Source organism: Marmota marmota, unplaced genomic scaffold, assembly GCF_001458135.2.
Source record: "Marmota marmota marmota unplaced genomic scaffold, marMar, whole genome shotgun sequence".
Classification (NCBI taxonomy): domain Eukaryota; kingdom Metazoa; phylum Chordata; class Mammalia; order Rodentia; family Sciuridae; genus Marmota; species Marmota marmota.
The window spans coordinates 9,637,395-9,661,509 of record NW_025999942.1 but is presented as its reverse complement, the minus strand read 5'-3'; the positions used below and the strand labels follow the sequence as shown (position 1 = coordinate 9,661,509).

The following is a 24,115-nucleotide window of genomic DNA, read 5'->3' as shown; positions in this document are numbered from 1 at the left end:
AACTGTAGCAGTTAAGGCAATAGATTTCTGAAGGGCTCGCTTGGAAGTTATTCCACTTGTCCATTACTTACATATCTGCCTGCCAGTGGAGAATAATACCTGTTTCTTTTCCAAGATTTCCTCTTATTAGCAAACTATAAACCAGAATCCACTGGGGAATGAGTTATTACAAAATGAAGTTCTTGGCATCTCCTACAAAAGGCAGAGAGATGAACTTAGAAGTGAGTAGCAGTGAAGATTGGTGGGAACAGACCATCCAGTAGGATAGGAAAGATCAAAAGACTGAAACAGACTCCAGACTTTGCATCTATCTTTATCCAAAGAAAAGTTCAATTTTGAAATTATAGTTTCATATAATACTTAACTTAAACAACTGATTATACTTCTCAAATTTTAAACAGAATGAGAAACATTTAAATATTGCTATTTCCAATAAAAATGAATTATATTAAGTACATAAAGCATCAATTGTCATGCCTTAATTTTATTTAGCCACTGGCAACCATTTTTTTTCAATCTGTCTTCTTATGACATGACTATGAAAAACTTTCCATTCTTGCTATTCTTATCTGTTTTTGTCACTCTTTAATGCTTTTAAAATGTGATATCCAGAATTAAATAAGGGTCTCATAATAAAATATAAGTAGAATACAGTAGAACTGTTTCAGTCAATGATTTTGATACTATCTTTATATTCATTCAGCCAAAGTTTAAAATTGTGTTTTAGAATTAGTTTTATATGTCTGCCTAATCTTGGACTTGCAATCAAAATTTTCTAGTATTTTGCAAATGAACCAATGCCAAGCTAGGTCACCTTCCCTGGATAGATGTTGGAATCATTAACACAAAATCAATAGCTATCACCAAATAGATGAGTGAAATTTGCAAAGGAAAGATAGCAAATCTTATGAAAGAAATACACAAAGCATATTAATGTCTGATTTTTGAAGATGGAGTTCACAGCTGAAGAGTTTATCAAAAAATTGAAATTAGGCCAGATAAATATTATTTATGAAACAAAATTTGAGCCAGTAAAGAAGTTAATTCCATTTTATATATAGTATAACAAATGAGGTGATTTCCTATCAAAGCAGTTAAAATGAAAAAGAAAATACAGCACAATAGATCTGTTTCAAAGCACAGATTGAATAGATTGGATGAGACATATGCCTGATTAGACAAGGATCAGAGGCAAATATGTGATGAGAAATTGTAATATCAGATGCAAAATACTAATTTTAAACTGTTAGAATCAAGGGAAAAGAGAGATCTAGGAAAATAAATAGTAAATTTTCTCTCAAAGAGTGTGACCATGAGCTACTGCAATATGGTGGAACACCATGGCTCAAAAATAATTTGAAATCATTTAAATTTCAACAGATATGACACAATACATAAGCAATATATTTTCAAAAATAAACTAAGATAGAGATATTTGGAATGTGCATCATCTTAGAATGGTTTGTATTTGCTTTAAATATATTTTCATATAGAATATATCTTTTAAAGTCTCCAAAAATACTGCTGCTGTTGAGTGAGAAATTATAGAACAATCCAAGCAGCTGCAAGAAAAACAGTTTTATTACTAAATTAATAATTTCAAACTGGACCAGAAGGGACCATCATCCCTCTGGTTATGGAAGCATATTGTTCTTCAGCTTAGCTAAGCCAGGAGCTTCTAATTGTAATGAAATGAGCCTAATTAAATGACAGCAGATGGACTTTGATATTTTAGTTGATGAAGTATTTGTTTACACTGATTTTTTATGGTTCATATAATTTCAAAAGTAGTACTGTGCCCAGTCATGGAATACTACTGAAAAAGGATTTGACAACAGAATTAAAATTCATGAATCTCCTTTTAATTTCTCTATTTTCATCTAATGTACTAATCTGCTTAAAGTATTAAAGAATAAAATGAAAATCATATTAAAACTCTATTTAGAATACTTTCATGTAGCTCTCACCAGTGATTTGAAAATCAAAGTCTGAGTTGTGAAAGAAACAGAAACCTTAAAGCTTAATGAGATCTATCTCCAATAAATTATTCCCTTGAGTTGAAAAGTTATACAATACTTTACAATTGTTTTTTTTTCATTTTATAACGATCAAAATTTAATAATATTAGCAAAAATAACACTTTCAAAATTGGCTAGCATTTATATAAGGTTTACACTAAGTCAGAAAATACATTAAGTGCTTTTACAGTAATCATTAAATGCTTTTAGAGTAATTGTTTCTACACATAAAATCAGATGGGTATCAAACTGTTGTAACAGGTTACTCTATATAAGAATGAGAATTATCAAAAAATACCATAATGTTCACACATATAAAGTATACAATTTGAATTACTTTTAGAATGTCTATAATGCTGGTAAAAATGCTTGTGTGTGAAGAAAATCAAAGAAAAATTATGAAATAGGCTTAATTTATTTTACAAACTCTACTGAGTGATATTCACTAAAACTTTTGAATTATAAAAACAGTGTTGAAATTCAAATTTTTAAACAAAGAAAAATTATTTTATGAAACTAAATATTTAGTACAGAAGTTCCCAAGAGTTCTGGAATTCAATATTCACTATATAATATACAGTGTAGCTTTAAATTTTTCTCCACATATCATGTAGGCAAAGCTGTAGCAAACATAATGTGCTATCATGGAATGGTTGAAAGATAATACAGAAGAAAACATTTTTAAAAATCAGCAGCTATAGCCAGGCACAGTGGCGCATGCCTGGAATCCCAGTGGTTTGGGAGGCTAAGGCAAGACAATCAAGAGTTCAAAAACAGGGGCTGGGGTTATGGCTCAGAGGAAAAGGGCTCATCTGGCATGCGTGAGGCACTGGGTTCGATCCTCAGCACCACATAAATATAAAATGTGTCCACCTATATCTAAGAAATAAATATTTAAAAAAAAGAGTTCAAAGCCAGCCTCAGCAATGATAAGGTGCTAAGCAACTCAATGAGACCCTGTCCCTAAAAAAAATACAAAAATAGGACTGGGAATGTGGCTCAGTGCCCCTGAATTCAATCCCCGGTACCCCACCACCACCAAAAAAAAGTCAGCAACTATGGAATTGTGTGTAAAAAGATACCTATAATGTGGCAATTAAGAAAAATTGGTTTACACAACTTTCAAATCCCAAATAGTATTAATACTTACATTGCCTGTAAAGTGTAAATAAAGCCATAAAAGCAATAATAAAGTATATCACATAGTGTATCTTTATGTTGAGATTATGAGATATGACTATGGTAATATATCCCATGTAACAAATAATGAAAAAGTGCTAAGCATACAAAACTCATTTAAACTTAAAAGTTGTTCAATGTCACCACAGTAATTATTTTCACCCTTGTTTATACAGTGTCTCTATTATTAAGATATTAACATCCTTACCATTGTGTAGCTGTGGGCCACTTTCATTAGTTCGATGCACCCTTGAGCATCTGCGAATGCTCGGATTCCTAAACAGTTAGATGGGTGCAGAAGCTTCATGAGGAAGTGGCAGCACACTTCCACTACTTGAGGAAGCTGAAGAAGGCATGCTGCAGCAAGAAGGTTTTCAATGGTGTCTTCTTTCAATTCCAAGCAACCTAAACATAAGAGAATTATGAAACTCTTGAGTTTAACAGGCATTGCTCTATTTCTCAAAACATTAGCAAATCTACTAGAAGGACTGAGATAGATTGATAATCAAGATAAATATGACCAGAAAAGGCGAGTAATTATTTTAAGTACTTTGTACTTCTTCATGCAATGTTCAAAATCATCCAGTAAATATAAATGCAGTTTTACCTACAATATCTGTACCTATGTCAGAGCAATTATGGTTCTTCCTTTAGTTATAAAATAAGAACAAAGAGAAATATGGTTCAAGCTATGTTTCTTCAAATTTAGGGGATCAGAGGTTCACTACATTTCTGAAATATGCATCAATTTGTGTCTGAATATGAGGATAATCAAGATATGTACATAATTTTATATATACATATGCTTCAGATTTCTAATATGGTATTTAATTCACTGTATCGATGTTTCTAATTGTCTATAATATTTCTTTCCTTTTGGTCAGTTATATTATCCGCAATACATTACTTCTTCTGTCTTTACCTTTTTTTTTTCTTTTTTCTAACTTTCAGAAAATGGGGCTATTTTTGAGATGTTTAGGACTCACCCTTGAAACATTCTGGGTTACCTATATGGGGTTAGATTTCAATTAGTAATGCAATGTCTTTCTGGTTTTACTCTCAGATTTTCTAACTATATTTGAATGGGTTTGGGTTAAGTCATAGTCTCAGAAATGGTTTATTCTATTTTGTGCCATAGACTAGTAGTAGCTCTTTATTAGGAATATCTTTACTAATTTTTCCTGAAAACAGAAGCAGACCACATTTCCCTTGATTTATAGGGGACATAAGTTCTTGTTCTGAACCATGAGCAGAAAGGATGGCTGTTTGTTACCAACAAACCAACACATTCAGGATAGATATCTTCACAGTCTATGCTCTCCTTCACTCTAATAGCTATTAAAGGTGATAATAAAAACCAAGTGGATGCAAATTATACAAGAAAGAGCCAAAGTCCTGAATCAAAACCTGGAATCACTAGATTGAGCTAATAATACTCAAATTGTATTTTAATAATATACTTAGTATTTAAACATATATATTAACTTCTGCAGCCTCATTTACTTTGTTGCAGTTTTCATTTTAATTATCTAGAACCTGTAATTATGTGAACATTTTAATACCATAAGTTATTTTGCCTTCTGTCATTACTACTATTTTTTTTTTTTTGCTAAATGAATCAAGCTTTTCAGTGAATTGCCTCATTAAACCATTATTTAGAAATCAAAATATTTTTCTGGATCCCTATTAATGAACACTATAGACCAATGGTAATGGGTAGATATTTTTAGGAGTATAATTATTTCATTAAACTTATTTAGAAATTACTGGCATTGCTGAATATGAAGATATATGCTATCATTAGTACTGGAAAATTATTGCCCATTTTTATCTAAATGATTCTTAATTTTCTCTTAAAGAATATTCCTAAGGAATATAAATTGGAACACCTCATTCTCTCCTCCATGTCTGTAACTTTTTTCATAGCTTCCATTCACTAATTCTTTGTAATATCTAACATTTTATTTACCCCTCATTTTTAGAACAGCAATAGAGTTTGTTTGTTGGTTTGTTTATTTATTGGTACCAGGAATTGAACTCAGGGGCACTCAATCACTAAGCCACATTCCCAGCCCTATTTTTTTTTTTTTTTTTATTTAGAGACGGTGTCTCACTCTGTTGCTTAGTATCTTGCTTTTGCTGAGGTTGGGTTTGAATTCAAGATCCTCCTGCCTCAGCCTCCAAGCCACTAAGATTACAGGCATGTGCCATTGCACCCAGCAATAATATTTATTTTTATTTTTAGAAGTGATCTCCATGAGAATTACTTGTGCCACAATGTGTGTAATATTTTATATCCACCTTCAAATCCATAGATACTTCCTTGGGTTTGCTCATTTTGACTCAGGATGTCAAATGCTGTTGATCCTTGACTTCTTAACAGTTTATCTAACCTTCAATTCTAGAAGTACCTTCCATTTGAATTATTCACTTTATAGAATTTCTAATTAATTAATACAACACAAACTTTTGTTACTAAAAATAAATATACTTACTATATTCCTTTATTATTCATTTGTTTTTCTGCTTTCTGTCTTCATATAACTTTACCATATTTAATTTTGGTTATAATTACCTAAATATAAATATGTATGAATCTTAGTTAAAATGGAAAACTGTGAGAATTTTAGTTGTTTTTCTAAGAAAATAATGATCTGTGCTATGCACATTTCCAAGTCTTCTAAATACTGAAGTTTGAATTATTCAAGTTAGTTTTATAAATAAAATGTTTTGTTTTTCACACCAAAGTTTTTATTCTGGAATATTTTTCACCTTCATTAATTTGTAAGAATAATATAAAAATACTCATATGCCCTTCATCTACCTTCACCAAGTTTTAGGTATATATATGTGTGTACATTGATGCTATACTTGTTAAATTATCTGAAAATTTATTTCAGCCATCATATTTCAAACTTAGGTGTTTCTGCATGTATTACCAAAAACAAGGATATTCTCCAGTTTAGTGGCAATGTAATTATCTCATATGAAACTGATGTAAAATTATTTGCTGCAACAACATTTTCACAAAATGTTCAACTAATATGCTGTATATCTTTAATTTTTTTAAATTCATGATCTAGTCAAGGATACCTTATATTTAAGTTCCTTCACCTTTTTTAGTTTAGAAAGTTCCCCAGTCTTTTTGTCATGCATGGTATTTATTTTGGTGAAGAATGCAGAAAGTTGTTTGTAGAATTCCTCAGTTTGTTCTTATCAAATAATTTCTCCATGATGGAATTTTTAAAAAAATTTTAAATACCTATATTTTGTTTATTTATTTTTATGTGGTGCTGAGGATTGAACCCAGGGCCTCACATGTGCTAGACCAGCGCTCTACTGCTTAGTCACAACCCCAGCCCCATCTCCATGATGAAATTTGGTGAAATATTTTTGACAGGAATATCACTGATCTTATACTTTTTTAATGCCCCTTCAGGAGACTCATGATGTCAGAGTGTCCCATTGTTGGTGGCACTAAGCTTAACACCTTTTCTAAAGGAGTACGTATCTGCCATATTTCTTCATTTTAAAGAAACATCTTTATTTATAATTGATAAGTAATCTGCTGGATGAGAAATAGTTTTCCTTCCATACAATGACATTTCACCCATAACCTAACATGTTTAACAGATAAAAAGGATTATATTTTATTTATGAGTTTCATTAAAAGAGTAAGACAGCAAAGGAATCTAAAGCAGGCTTCTAAGTGTAGAAAGGACTGATGAAGAAGAAAATAAAGAACAGATGAATTAAGGTAATAATTGAAAGGGACTACATGTAATGTAAAACAAAGATACTGTTCATTATATATTAATTTTCAATTAAATAACTTCATTTATTTTATATGAGGGATGTTCTATCAGTAAGAAAATTAACCTTGTTATTTAAAACTCCAAGATTTCAATGAATTTGCATTCAGATATTATCAAGTAGCAGAATACTGAGAACTGTAGTTCAATTCAGAGGGAGATGTTTGCTTATAGCAACAAAATTCTCTGAGGAGTTTATCACAGAATAAATAACACTATCATGCAATAATGTTGTCAAATAAAATCATTATCTAAAGATGAGAGACTTATACCAATTTGAATTAAGACTAATTACATCAGTGCTAATTATTGATATATATTTAAAGTTTTATAAAATACATAGAGCACCAAAAACAGTATTCTATAAGTTGTAAAAACCTATTTTTATATAAATCTTAGTTTATTTATGAAATATTTATAAACATAAGTTAAAATTGTGGACACACTGAAATCTGCTATTTATAGGTAATTGATCCTAAGTCTAGTAATTTTTAATGTTATATATGTATCTTAATATATTTTCATGATTTAAGACCTTCAGAAGGATTTTTTTTTCTAAATTGTTCAATAAGGCAGCAAGAAAATCAGGTGAAAGGGATAAACACAAAAGGTACAGCTTTTATAAATTACATATAACTATGATTTTAGAAGAACAGGAGGTGACTTTCCTTAGTTTTATTTACAATTTGTCTCAGTAGATTTTGATCAGAACAACTAGCACAGCGGGCCTGGACTGCTGTACTTGAAAATAGCTGCCTATAAGATGTGATTAACTGGGATCTGAGATCTTAGATTTCAAGAGGATTCACACCACTAATTGATATGAAAAGCTCACTGTGCCTAAACTGTTTGTACATACAGTGTGGTTTATGCTGAATACCTGTTTCCTTCTGAGAGTCTGAAATAATGTTATGTCTAGACAGTAGCAGTCTATATGATGCACAACTAATAAAACTCTGCATACTATGTCTCTGATTGGCTTCCCTGGTTGGCACTTTGTCACAACTCATTAAAGGGGGGATGCACTGTATCCTGTAGGACTCAACTAGAATGGGGCCCTTGGAAATATGTGTCTGGTTTCCTCTGGATTGCATTCCATGGGCCTTTGCCCTTTCCTGACTATGTGTCTTCTTCCATAATTAATCATAGCCATTAGTATGCAGATTCTTGATAGTTATTCTAGCGAACTACTGAACATGATAACCTCCCAACATATTATTCTAATCAGAAGAGTTGTGGTAGAAGACTAGAAGATCAGTATATTTAATATTTAATTCACCAAAATTAAATATAGATTTATTACAATCATATTCAAATATAGAATTATAAAATCTATATTTATAAATACAGACTTATTACAATCATATCTCAGGATATATTTTGTGGACATTATAAAACCAATTCCATAAATCATATGGAAATATAATGAACCTAGAATAGCCAAAACAATTTTGAAAAATAGCAAAATGACACTAGCAACAGTACCTGATTTCAAAACTTAATACAAAACTACAGTACTTAAACTTGATTGGTATTGGTCTAAACATGTTTAGAACAATATGCCTAAATATATAGGTCAAAGCAAGAGGATAATTTTCAGTAATAAATGGACAAGTCACATATGAAAAGACACAAGGCAATTCACTTGAAAAACGGATACTCTGAAAAAGTATCCATATACAGAAGAAACATGTACTGCAGTCTATACCTTCACAACATGTAAAATATATTCAAGATGAATCTAAATGTTAAACTTTGGACAATATATCTTTAATTAAATAATAGGAGAAGTTAAAGATTTTTTAGGTTAACTATCAAAAACAGCCCACAAAAGGATAAATTGACAAATCTGACTTCACAAAAATCACTGCAAGAGACACTACTACAGAAACAAAAGGTGAACCAGACTGGAGAAATGTTTACAAATCTTATATCTGATAAAGCATTAGAACCAGAAAATACAAAGGACTTTCAAACTTGATTAGAGAAAACTTAATATGGGGCAAATGATTTAAACAATGTTGTCACAAAAGTGGGTGTATGAATGGAAGCTGCTGACTGTCACTATTGTTTTAGGGAATACACATTAAAAACACAATGAGAGATACTAAGTCTCTATGAGAAACTCTACTGGGAATGTAAAATTGCACAACTACTTTGGAAACTACTTTCACCTCATCTGACTCAGCCATTCTGCTCCTAGCTATTTGCTTATGAAAACTGAAGAGAGTGTATGGATATACACTCTTTATCTATAGATTTTTATAATGACCAATGGCTGGAAATAATCCAAATGTTTATTGACAGGTTATTAGATAAGCAATTGGTGCCTATCTATTCCATGGTATACTTCACAGCATATCATTTTCCTTTCATAAAACAGAAAGAAATTTTGAGGGATGCAACATCATAGCTCATCATGCAGAATGCTAAATAATTATGTCCAACAAAAGAAAGTCTCTTCATAAAGAGTACAGAGACTATAATTTAACCTAATTAAAATCCTTGAAAATCCAAAGAAATCTATTGTGACAGAAATTAGTTATTTCATTAGTGCCTATGTGTGAGGTAAGAATAAAAAAAAGCAACAAGATAAATGCAAAAAGATATGAGAAAATTTGGGGAGCGATAGTATATTCACTACTTAGATTATGTTGATGATTTCATGAGTATATATATGTCAAACTTACCAAACTATACACCTTATATTATATTATATGAGGCTTATTGCATATCAATTATTCAACAATAAAATTTTAAAAAAGAATATTCAAATGTATTTTACAAATACATTCAATAGAATGATTTAAATTTATATTTAGCTATAAATGTTTTCTGAGAGTCTAAATTCAAACACATACTAATATGTTAAAATTTAGAGAAATTATGAGTCATGCATTATATTTTTTCTTAATTTTGTAATATCTATAAATTATAATCATGGCAAGTGACATATGCTATACCATTTTAAATACAAGGTAAATATATTGCTTAAATAGTTGTACAAATGTAAGACTAACATACAAAATGACATGTGCATTTGAGTATATGCATGTTTCTATGTGTGTCTTTACCTTCGTAGATCAATACTTGCAAAAATATTAATGGATGATTTTTTAATGTTATAAGCTGTAGAATATTTAATATATTTATTTTCAAAATCAAACAATTACTCAGCCCAAATTCAAATACTATACTAGCACTGAACTTCACAATAATTTACACAGAATTTTAGCAAAGCACTTTCCCATATTTTTTCATACAAAAGAACTTTTTATAAATTTTTACATACCACATTTTGCAGTTTAACTTTTACTGTCAAGATTAATTTTTAAGATAAACACATAAAAAGTGTACATATATATGGAGTACTGATGACATTTATATATATATATATATATATATATACCTTGTATAATAATTATGTTAAACATATCTAGCTCACCAAATATTTATCATTTCATTATAAATAACCTATAAAGCATTCAAGTTATGTTTTTCTAGCTTTTTGAACATTATTGTCTATACTCATATGTACAGTAATTTTTATATTTAAGTTTTAAATTACTTATTGGTGATTTCTGTGGTTAATTTGGGGCTTATAACCATTGTCTGTCTTGAAGAGTTAAAAATGTTGTATTTTTTTAAACTTAGAATATAGCCAATGAAAGATACCTCTGTGAAAGCAGAAAGCACAAATGGGATAATCATTGAGTTTAGAGCTTGAATGCTCACAAATTGAGCTACTTCATGCATGATATATTTTTTTACATCTAAAACCTGGACATTTCTCTGACTGATTTTGATGGTAAAAAGGCACAAGTCTGCCAAGTATTTGACTTAAAAGTTAACTAAAAAGTGAAAAAAAAAAGAGTAATTCTATGCTTCCATTCAAAGTTAACTTTTAAGGCATAATATTCACAAATAGATTAAGAGAGTGAATCTACCTGTTTTCACTCAGGTACCACAGAAAATCAGCTTGAAAATACCTAATACTTAGATGAAACCTAAGAAGGCTCTGACTTTAGTAACAGAAAACTTTTAGAAATTATTTTCAAAAAAAAATTTGTCTTCAGAATTAATTAATTGAGAATGTCAGTACTTATCAGGAAATAGCCTTCTTTTCAAGGAACTTCTTAATTTCCCTCATGATCACCAGAGTTTCAGGTTTCTGATTCAGACAAGAAAACATGTATCAGAAAAGGAACTATTCCTTAATATCTATTTTTCTTTTATCAATGAAAGAAATATTTACTAAAATTTCCCCAGAAGTTTTTTTTTTTTTTTGTCCATGCTGCCCTGGAAAGATTGTGTAATGTGACTGTACCTAACTAAGTTGAGAGGCAAGGATGAAAATGCAAATGTCTGGTTTTGATTGGTTAGAATTAGTCATTATCCTCTGATTCAATAGAATGGATTAAAGAGGGAATGGTTACAGATAGTTATCACCAAGGAATGCTACAGTCATCTTCACTTATCCTAAGTAAATGGTAAAGCTATTAAATATTCCAAATGGATATAGACTTAAACTCTTGATTTTCTACAAGACAATGCATTTAAATGTATACTATATTGAAATGAAGCTGTGTAAAACAGAATGAGAAGGAAAGAGTGGATATTTATATAAGTACATGACTTTCACTGTTCTAGTATTTATTATGTAAGTGACCCTCTAGTAACAATTTATGATATTATAAATTAAATACATACATATATATGGTTAAAAATCAGTTATATTGAAAGATGTATATTACCAAAGGTATTATATTTAAAATGTGTATTTTACCAAACAACTGCAAAAATTGCCTATAAAATTCACAAAATAAATTAAATGCTATCTATCTGTCTTCCTCCCTCCCTTACTATCAATAGCAAGAAAAAAGTAATCTCATTGATTTTCATGAAACTAAACCTTCAAAATTGGTATTTTAAGAAACACAGAGGGATTTTAAAAGTATATCTTCAATTTAGAATACTTGTAGATTTCAAAGAAAATTTCAAAGTAATTACACAGATTTTTTTCACCTAACATAAACCCAGTCTCCTTTATAATTAATATCTTACATTAGCATGGAACATATGTTTTATTAATGAACAAATACTGTTACATTATTAGTTAAGTCCTTACTCACATTTCCTCACATTTTTTTCAAATTAATGTCTTTTTTTTTCCCCTGTGGTAGGTTACCATTCAGGATACCTCAAATCCTTTATTCATGTTTTCTTTGACATCTCTTGACTGTGACAGTTATATCAGACTTAATGACTGATGATTTGGAAGTGTATTGGTTCATTATTTTGTAGAATGTTCTTCCATTGAGAGTTCTCTGATTATAATTAGACTGTGATTATGAATTTTTGCTCTCATTACATCCTATCAAGAAAACACTACCAACATGATGTTTTGCTGTTGATATTTATTTTGATCACTAGGCAATGTAGTGTCTGTCATTCGTCTCCACTAATACTGCTCTTTCCAGCCTTTACCTTCTGTGCTGTCTGAAAGAAAATCTATGCACAGCTCATGCCTAAGGAGTAAGAAGTTGTATCTGTCTTCTGAGGGTAAAATAAACAGAGAATCATTTGAAATTATTTTACAAAGGAAATTTTTCTATCCTACATCATTTATTTACTTATTCAGTAATATATTTATATAGTACCAACAAATTCATTGGATTTTCAGAAAAAGTGTTTCAAAAGAGTAAGGAAAGTTCAGAGGTTTACATCACTTGATAATCTTTCTTAGGCTTACATATATTTTTAACAGTCGCCAAAAACATAGATTTTTTATTGCAATCAATTTTTACTGAGACTTTTACAAATATAAATTATTCCTTATTGTCAGCATTTGCTACATTATTGGAATTCTGGTCTTTTCTCCCTCTCCTCAACAAGAAAATCCTGGTTGCCTTCTAAAACTTACAGCAAACTAGATTTAAGATACAAAATTCAAGGTCTATATATAAAATTCTATAAATTACATATCTCATTTGTTGGAACCTTTTACCTCCCTTGGGACTGCGACCATTATTGGGTGTTGGCTGAGGTGGCCTCATGGATTCTTCCAGAGCATTTCCATCTACATGACCTGGCTGGATTGGCTCGCGCGGGCTTTTGACTTTAGCCTTTTGCCTAATGGTTTAACCTGAAATCTGCCTAGGCCCCTTAGTGATAGTGATGTAACTGCTTCTTATTGGTTCTCACTACTATCTCTTCTTACCCCCTCCTATCACTATATAACCTTGTCCCTGACAAATAAAGTTGAGATTGCTGCACCTTCCGTTGACTCAACTCCCGACTTGGTGTGATTCTTGGCCAGGTTGGGTGGCTGGCCGGGTAGTGACACTCGCCCTCTTGCTCAAATAAGGGAAGCACCAGCTGGTCTTGTGCATTCCCCAAACCTTTGTCGGAGGGCAGTTCCGACATCATTGACCTAAATAATGTCTTACATGTTTTCCAGTCACCAGAAAGGGCGATTTAATATTTTTTTCAGTATTAAATACATCTCAAAGTGTAAGGGCCCACTGTTCCAAAGGCCAAAGAAACTTATACAAGAATCAATAAAAAAGTAGCTCTGACAGGAAAAGCTACCATTTTACATTTTTACCTGCAAACCCTGTCCCTTTGAAAATCCACTGGGAATAAGGTCAGAAACAAATTCAGAAGTTCTAATTTACTTAAAATGGTGTTATATGTGTATTCCTTATATATCTATCCTTTGAAGAAAATAGAAAATTGGTTTTTGAACAAAACTATTGATTTCATTCAAACATCACCATGACCCACATCCATTCACTGGTGTTAAACTTCCTTGACTCTTAGCAATAAACTATACCCTCATCTTTAGTATGTTATATATTATAACTGTAGACTTAGTCAAATGCATAAATATTTTTCTACTCTTAGCACTTTCTACAGAGTTTAACATAAAATGGCTTGTCATGCAATGCTCAAAGAAATTTTGTTTGTAAGTAAAAGGAATTAGCTCATGGTTATAGAAGTTGTAAGGCCTCTAATTTAAGTAATGTAAGGTGTCAATTTGTCCACCAGATCTAGCATAGATATGTTTATTTGGCCATTACATTAACCAATTTTGTGCAGAATATATACTCCTTAAGGTCAGTATAAAAATGTAATTTACTTTAAAGTAATCTTACTTTGTACCTAACTGTGTTTGATTCTCAGATTTAAATATTCTTTTGTTCAATTCATGGAATTATTATTGCCTTTTGTATATGGACAGGATGATTTGAATTTGAATCATTTCAATAGAAGCAATAGTTTTGTGACTCATTATTGCATCCACTTTTGGCATAATAGTGAAGATGTGTGAAGTACATCACATGGTGTCCTAGAAATATTCAAAATATCTCTGAATACTTTGATTATTTTAAATCCTAAAACATTCCTCTCAGACTCTAAGAGGATAAAGCATGTGTTTGTGATGAGCAAACTATTTACTTTTATTTTGTAATATAATTTCTAGGTCCTTTTGATTTGACTTTCAGAGATATTCTAAAATTCTGCTATGTTAGATACTTAAGAATGAAGATATTATTTCATTGAATAGATTGTTCATTCCTTTGGTTTGGACCTCTACGCCTTCCTCTATCATAATAACTCTTAAATTTGGTCTTTTTATGCTATCCCATATTTCTTGAATGTTCTGCTTGTGGTTTCTTACCATTATCACTGTGTGGACTATGTTCTTTTCAAAATTATATATTTTATCTTCATTGTCTGGTGTCCTATCTTCCAAGTGGTCTACTCTGTTTGCTGATGCTTTCATTTAAGCTTTTAATTTGGTTTATTGTTTCTTTAATTTCAAGGATTTCTGTTTGTTTGTTTGTTTGTTTTAGAACCTCTATTTCCCTGTTGAGGTGATCTTTTTGCTTCTTCTATTTGTTTATGGAGCTCCTTGTCACAGTGATTTTTCACTGCTTGTATTTTCTCTCTTATATCTTCCTTGAGTTCATAGAACATTTTAACCATGTATATCCTGAACTTTTTCTCTGTCATTTTTCTGCTGTGGCTGCCAGGGATTCTAATGATGTGGTATCTTGATTTGTTTGTGGTAATTAATATTATCAAAATGACCATACTGCCAAAAGCACTGTACAAATTTAATGCAATTCCAGTCAAAATCCCAATGGCATTCCTTATAAAAATAGAAAAAGCAATCATGATTTTCATCTGGAAAAATAAGAGACCCAGAAAAGCTAAAGCAACCTAAGCAGGAAGAGTGAAGCAGATGGCATCACTATACCAGACATTGAACTATACTACAGAGTAACAGTAACAAAAACAGCATGGTATTGACACCAAAAAAAACTAGTAAACCAATGGTATAGGACAGAGGACACAGAGACTAACCCACAAAATTACAATTATTTTATATTACACAAAGGTGCCAAAAACATGCATTGGAAAAAAGATAGCATCTTCAACAAATGGTGATGGGAAAACTGGAAATCTATATGCAACAAAATAAAATTAAACCCCTATCTCTCACCATGCACAAAACTCAACTCAAAGTGAATCAAAGAGCTAGGAATTGAACCAGAGACTCTGTGTCTAACAGAAGAAAAAGTAGGCCCTAATCTTCATCATGTGGGATTAGGCCCCAACTTCCTTAATAAGACTCCTATAGCACAAGAATTAAAACCAAAAATCAATAAATGGGATGGAATCCAACTAAAAATTTTCTTCTCAGCAAAAGAAACAATCTATGAGGTGAACAGAGAGCCTACATCTTGGGAGCAAATTTTTACCCCTCACACATCAGATTGCACATTAATCTCTAGGGTATATAAAGAACACAAAAAGCTAAGCACCAAAAAAACAATTAACCTGATCAACAAATTGGCCAAGGACCTGAACAGACAATTCTCAGAAGAGGATATTTAATCAATCAACAAATATATGAAAAAAAAGCTCATCATCTCTAGCAATCAGAGAAATACTAATTAAAACTACTCTAAGATATAATTTCACTCCAGTCAGAATGGCAGCTATTATGAAGAAAAACAACAATACATATTGGCGAAGATGTTGGGGAAAAGGTACACTCATACATTGCTGGTGGGACTGCAAATTGGTGCAGCCAATTTGGAAAGCAGTATGGAGATTTCTTGGAAATCTGGGAATGGAACCACCATTTGACCCAGCTATCTCTCTCCTCAGTCTATACCCCCAAAACTTAAAAACAGCATACTACAGGGACACAGCCACATCAATGTTTATAGAAGCACAATTCACAATAGCTAAACTGTGGAACCAACCTAGATGTTCTTCAGTGGATGAATGGATCAAAAAATGTGGCATATATACACAATGGAATTTTACTCAGCAATAAGAGAGAATAAAATCATGGCATTTGCAGGTAAATGGATGGGGTTGGAGAAGATAATGCTAAGTGAAGTTAGCCAATCCCAAAAAAACAAATGCTGAATATTTTCTCTGATGTCAGGAATCTAACTCATAGTGGGGTTGGGAGGGGGAGCATGGAAGGAATAGATGAATTCTAGGTATGGCAGAGGGGTGGGAGGGAAAGGGAGAGGGCTTGGAATTAGCAAGGATGGCAGAATGTGATAGACATCATTATGCAAAGTACGTGCATGAAGACACTAATTGATGTCAACATACTTTATATAGAGAGATATGAAAAATTATGCTGTATATGTGTAATAAGAATTGCAATGTATTCCACTGTCATTATTTTTTTAAAAAAATCAATAAAAAGAATGAAAATAATACCAAAATTATAATCTGGAGACTTATTCAAATGGCTATTAAAACATTACTAGTCTTTGATACTTTACTTTAATGGGGAAAAGAAAAGTGAGACAGAAAGGGATAAGTCTAAGAGAATACAATTTCTACTGGCAAACTTTAGCAACAGTAAGTAGGCCATGATCCCAAGGAACAAGGTTGAATTAAAGTTATCTGTGAAGCACTTCCATCTTGACATGCTTAAATATTTTATGCACTAACTTGGGTATTTGTGTCGTAGAAAGAAAAATCTGGCAGGTTTGGGCATTTATTTTCTGACACTGTGTTGGGATCATTAGATCTCTACTATCTTACTTGCCAATATGGCCACTCTACCCACTCTGTCTCTTTTCTGGGGCTTCTGTGTTGACAGACACTTTGGTTGTTAGTTTATCAAATAAATTTCCTTTTTACAGTATTTTGGTTCCAAAATATGCTGCTTCATATGTTACCTTCTTAGGTTTCAGCTATCATCATATGTTAAATTTGAGAGATAATTGGATGAAGACTCCTAACAGTAAAATATAGGTGCCCAAGGGATATTCAAAATACCTAATGTGAAGCAAGAAATAGGTACATGTCAGAAAGAGTAAATCTCTAACAATCTGAATGCATATGGAGCTCTCAAAGCGAGTTGTGTTTATATAACAATATGGTTGAAGGCCAAAGTAAAGCAAGATAAATGATTTTACATTCTACATACTATACTGTATCTGATGTACAACATGATAACGTATATAGACACTTTGGAATTAGAATGAATGTGAAATAATCCTGAGAACACATAGTGAAGCATATGATTAATACAGAAGAATACACAGCATGCAAAATGAACAGATGACAGCATGGCATCTTCTTCCACTTTTACCTTCTAGCATGCAAAGCCATAGAACATTTAAGCAGTTGTAAGACTGAGATCATCAATAAAGTAAAATCAAAACTTTTTTAAGAAAGCAAGATTGGTTATGAAATAAATGTTAAGAGATTTTTCCTTAGAAGTTCAAAAATCAAATATGAATGAGTTATTTTGTGTTAAATACATAATCTTCCTTCAGTTGCTTGCAAATAACAAGATACACATAGCTTTTTTACAGTCCTGTTAAATCCCACAATATAAACTGCTCAATAACAACAACAAAAATGTAGATAATATCCACAAAATAAATATACTTTATTATTTATTTTGATATAATAATTTTACTCACACTAGTTTTATCAACATTCAATTTTACATGTGTGCACATATACAAACAACAAAACCAAACAAGATGATTTGCTAAAATAATGGAAAGGCAGGAAAATGATGGAAATATACAACTCATTTTTATTTTTCTATTCTTTCTTAATAAATATACAGGTTATTTCAATATCCTGTGAAAAATACTTAAATGTTTTAAAATAGTGGATAATAAGTATACATCAAACCAGTCTTTGAAGGCTCAATTTCTTATATTAAAGACATGTCTATCTTGTAAAAACTCCAAGTTTAAAACTAATATTCTGCTAATGTATTTGCATAATTCATGCCACTTGAATTAAACTAGTAATAAAAATGAAACAATAATTTACTTTTAATTACAATAAAAAACTCTGAAGGGAGTTTAGATGGTAAAGTCCAGGCTGAATATATTGATATATATTTTCTAATATTAAATAAGAACATAAAACATCTCAGTGCCTATGTGTAACTATTTATTTCATTCAAATGGCTAGCAGTTAGCAGAAGCTATCTTAAAATTCCTTTGCATTGTACCAAGACTTCAATTAACTTCAGTGGCATACAAGCCTTTTTTTCACAAATAAGTTAACTCTTCAGTGTGATTAAAGGTTTGCTGTTTGGCAGTTTAATTTTCTAGTCCTCTTTTTAATACCACAACTAGATGGACAGCTTCCTTTATTTAAACAGTATCCTTATCAGTTCTCTACAGGACCTGACACTTTGATAGTAACCTTGCATTTCCATCTCCCACATTTGTTAGAACTCTTAATTCCTTACCCATCAATGAACACAGTATATTTCCAAGAATGTCAGGATAGGAGAAATTAAATAAACTATAAACCAGGAAGAAATTTCTATCAGCAACTTTCTACATAGTGGAAAAGTGCATCTTTTCAAATATACTTCTCCTTCTCTTTATACAACATGATCATAGATTTTTGGCTTGGCTTGCAATTCAAATATGGGTGTATGCATATACATTTAAAATCAGAAGAGTAGCCCTCTTCTGGTTCATTTTCTAGAGAAGAAAACTAGGCTTTGTATATCAAAAAGAATGTTTATATCAAAAGAAAACAAGAGTTATTTTAAGTGTTAAATTTGAAAGTTCATTAAAATTTATATATGCATGTAATTCAGCATATTGCTTTCTAGAACCCAATATAGTGAATAGCACATTGTAGTGATATAGTAGAACTTGTTCGCAGGACAAAGACCATTACACACATTAATGTGTTCAAATTATAGAGCACCATTGCTGTCTGAACAAAACAAACATTAGATTGGGAGGAATGATAAACCAAACCTAGGATGAGCCACTGTGTAGCAATACAGCAGCCAACTCAAGCTACCTAAAACTATTTTGAGAGCAAGATAAACATGACATTCAGTAAATTCCTGTGTATCCAACACTCTATCAAAGGGAAGCAATATGGTAGAGAAAATACCACTTAATTTTTGTTCTGCCATTCATTGTAATATGCTCATTTTCTTTGTCAGGTTCCTTTACCTTCTCACTGGGGTCTATGAAGAATTTTATAGAGTTCTGAAAAACAAATATGTGTCCTCCTAATAATTAAAAACAGATAAAAAATTCTGATTTGCCTCAACAAGATTTTATCAATGCAAATTAACAATATACAATATGTTACTCTAAAAATACTTTTGGTGGTTCTAGCTTCGCACATATCTAGTACAGATAAGTATTTATCTGTAAAATGTCTGATGTTCAAAATAGAATACATCTATACATCTCCAACTTCATAGGTGATGAAAGTAGAAAGATGCAAAACTGTGAGGCCTAATTATTCTTTTCTTCTCTGACTCTATGCTTTTAAGGATCTCCAAACAAATAACCTCAGAACAGCTTTGACTTCATTAAACCAAATGAAAGGCACTACTATAGGTAAATAATATTCTGGGTCTCCTTTATAAATGATGACAACTACAGAAGACAAGCTCTATTATGTATTGTAAAATGCTCAAAATTTTATTTTTACTACCTTGGACAATGTACCACTGAGACTGAGAGCCAAATATATTGATTTTACCACTTTTGAGGAAAAATACAGCTTTTTCACTATACCCAGCTTGAATAATTCAGTGATGTGTTAAATTAAGCTTAAAGATTCATGTCATTTTAATTTGCATTCTATTCACTTCAACTTTATTATACATTCTTCTAGTATATAGTATGACCCTCCTGCAATATGAACTCAAAGTTTTTAATAGGATTAGTATTTAATTTAGAAAAACTGATATACCGTGTTATAATTGCATATTCTCTGGATTACAAATAAGTTCTGAACTTAAAATTAAAGACATTGACTGTAGAAGAATCCTACTAATAATACACATTGTTGCTTATATGAGCATTTGCTCTCTGCAAATGGATAAGATCACAAGCAGATTTTGGAAAATGGCAAAGCAAAGCAAATGGAAAACATTTAAAAGAAAAAATTTGAAATAACTTGTACAGCTAAGTAATAACTAGAAAAGTGCTATGACTCTCATAATTGTATATAAATTTATTTCTACAATGTGCATATAGTATTTGCTTCTTTTCCATTTCTGAATTATAATAATACATGAAAAATTGAATGGTGCCATTATTAGACAAAGAAGCAATTCTCATATCTCAATAAGTACTCACCATTTCCTTATTATTGAATTATCACTTTGTATATATCCAAAAATATTTTACTTTTTTATTTTCTCTAAAACAAAGAACTTAGTATTTTTTATTTAAAATATTGCTAAATATTCACATTTTAATTATTGTTCATTTTTCTTTAAAATGTTGTTATATTTTGGGGTTATTACACCACTACAATCACTCCTTGGTATTGTACAATCCCCCAAAATTGAAGTACTAAATGTTTTCTTTATTTCTTACTAAAACCTTCCAATTTCTTGACTCCTTTTTTTTCATGCCATTTGCTGAACAAGGAAAATCAAAGAGTTAAAAAAATTTGGGTGTTCCCCATGTCTTAGTATACACAAATTTTTATTACAAAAATGTCTTTAAAGATTACTCTTTCTTTCTCCAAATAAAAGACTATTAAATTCTATAATCACTGAAACTTGTATCATTCAGAAATTCATTTCAAGCTACTTTATTCATTTTTCTTTAATTTCTAAGTGAATGAAATAGCTTAGCTTCAAATTGTCCTTTCAAATCTTATATTTGCTAGATTCTATGGGAAAAAAAATATCTGTTTAAATCATTTTAAAGCACTCTGAGCCATCTTCTTTGGACACATTACTTCTATAGCTATTATCCATTCTAGACCAAGTTGATCCTTCTTAGTTCCTCCAAAATCTCAATAACTTTAAACATTAAGAAAAATTTCTCAAATAGCTGATTCTTTACTCACTTTCTGGCTCATTTACTTTGTTTCCTCTCCCTTTCTGAGATACACTTATTTTTCGCCCTCTTCAAAGCAAAGTCTTCCAGATCAGTTAGCTAGTTTGCTAACTAGTCACATATGCAGATACCCTCTATTCTTCTAATTGCTCACTTCATCTCTTCTATTGTTATGATTTTTATATTACATGTAAAAAAGGTATACATTTTCACAGCTACAATTTTCCCTATAATACCACATAAATTATTAACTTATCTATCACATTTCTGCAAACTCACAATTAGAAATTTATTAACCACTAGAGACAGATGTATACAGGAGCAAAGGTCAAAGTGGCAGTGGCACCTGAGAGGCAGCTTTATATCCTGTTTGCCCTCTGAAAAGCAGAGCCAAATCTGGGTCATTACATTCAGCAGGAAGCTTTGAAACACCTTCCAACCCTGTGTAGCAGGATGCTGAGTGTTTTTTGACCTAGTTTTACACACAAGAATTGTAAGAGTGCCAGGGCATGGAGACTGGGTGTTAGATCTGTGCCTAACTTGCTGGAAGGATCCATAAAAGGTTAACTTCATGAGTCTTCCAGGTCTAAGAAAATTTAATGTGATAATGTTTGCTATCAGCTTAGCTCAGAAGCAAATACTCTTTTATACTACTTTTCAAAGTTGTAAGAAAATTGAAATTAAATTGAGAAGGACTTAACAGTCCCCTCATTTATCCTAAACTTATACAGAGTTTTTCCTGACTTTTGGCCTTGACCTTTCTTAGAGCATTTACTTTAGAAAAATTGGAATTATAAATTTTTCTCTACTCCTCAGGGGAGATCAATTCTTCAGTTTCTGTATGGCGGAAGGAGTTTAGGAAGATATTGCTCCTAGTTTTTAAATTAACCCCATCACAAAGAAATGTGAAAGTTTACTTTTCCTTTTGTATAATCAATTAAAGCAAACATAAATTATCAGAGTTCTTACTTTGAATCTAGAACTTAAAAATCCTCTCTCCCTTTGTTTCACCAGAGTAAGTCAGAGATTGATTTATTATTTCTCTTGCTTATTGCAACAGCTTTGAAATATGTCTTGCTTACCTGTTTAACTTTGCCTTCTTCAACTTTTTACTTTGTCAAAATATTATTTCAAAGTTATGGGGCCAGAAGACAACTAAGTCTTTCATGGCATTTGTGCTTTGATATTCTGAACTTAAAGAATTATGCATCTTCTCTGTTCCAAGAGTCTTCATTTACTGAGAATTACATTAATGTTAGCAAAGTACTTTCCATTATAAGCCAAATCCTCAATGAGGACAGATTCCTGATAGTTTCATAGACATTTGGCTCCTTTATCTTATCTTCACAATGCCATCAAGGGCCCTGCTATATTGATAATCAGACTGTATCCTGCCTTTCTTTTCTAATCTCACAGGATGATCAAGAATTCAGGCAGAATGAACACTCGACAATTCTAAAAACAAACAAATCATCAATTTACACTGTCATTGCTTCTCTCATGATATTTGATATGTCTCCCCATCTCCTATTAAACTTGAAGAGTTATTATGATTTTTTTTAACTAATCCAAGTCTTGATAATGTTCCAGACAGCATGTTTCATGCCTTCTAACTTCCTCAACATTTGGCAATATATCATATTTTCCCCTAATCTAAATTATCTCTTTACTTGGACTGTGAGCTTCTGGAGACCAAAGATATGACTTATGTATTAGGTTGTTCTCCTGAGATACAGCTAATACTTCTACATTAAATATCATCCAACAAATGTTTACTAAATTGGCAAAATTATTTGAATGCATGGAATATAATTAGGTTGCAACCAACAAAATACATTGATATAGTCAATTAGGGGAATAAAATTTGAAAAACTCATGTTCTCAAATCTAAGTATCTTTATTGTCCCTTTCAACTAAGTTTGTCGTGTCTTTATTAAATGTTCTTTGAGAGTTTTTACATTAATATAACATACTACAAGTATAAATGCTCTTTGAAACCATCATTTCCAAAGGGAAAGACATTTAGAATCTCTTTCCCACCCTAATACTCTAAGCAAGTATGGACATAGATTCTTATTATCTAACAATTAATTATGCTCCCTGCTCCTCTCAAAAGTTCAATCCATGGCAATTATCAAGAACACAAGCAACAAAAAATGTTGGGGAGGATGTAGAAAAAATACATTATTGGTGGGGCTGCAAATTGGTGCAAACATTATGGAAAGCAATATGTAGATTCCTCAGAAAACATGGAATGGAACCACCATTTGACCCAGCTATCCCACTCCTAGTCATATACCCAAAGGACTTAAAAACAGCATACTACAGTGGCACAGCTACATGACTGTAGTAGATCAACTCACAATAGCTAAACTATGGAACAAGCCTAAGTGACCTTAAACAGATGAATGGATAAAGAAAATGTGATATATTATATATATACATATATGAATATTACTCAGCCTTAAATAAGAATGAAATGATGTATTTACCAGTAAATTGTAAATGGGTGGAGCTGGAGACTATAATCATAAGTGACATAAGCCAATCCCCAAAAAACTAAAGGCTGAATGTTTTCTCTAGTATCCAGATGGCAATTCACAATAAGCTGGGCAGGGCTAGGGAAGAGTAGAGGTACTTTGGGTTAGATAGTGGGGAGTGAAGGCAGGGAAGGAGGATAAAGGGAGGAAGGATAGCAGAATGAATCAGACATTATTACCCTACGTGCACATATGATTACATGACTGGTGTG

The 24,115-nt window shown here is 31.4% G+C and overlaps 1 protein-coding gene across 1 annotated transcript in view; it reads right to left on the bottom strand.

The window, feature by feature from the left end:
• Klhl1 (kelch like family member 1) overlaps positions 1 to 24,115 on the bottom strand; it is a 370,801-nt gene that overhangs the window by 226,126 nt on the left and 120,560 nt on the right. Inside the window, exon 4 of the mRNA XM_015498739.1 lies at positions 3,406 to 3,602. Coding sequence (XP_015354225.1) covers positions 3,406 to 3,602 — 197 coding nt within the window. The remainder of the gene's footprint in view (positions 1 to 3,405; positions 3,603 to 24,115) is intronic.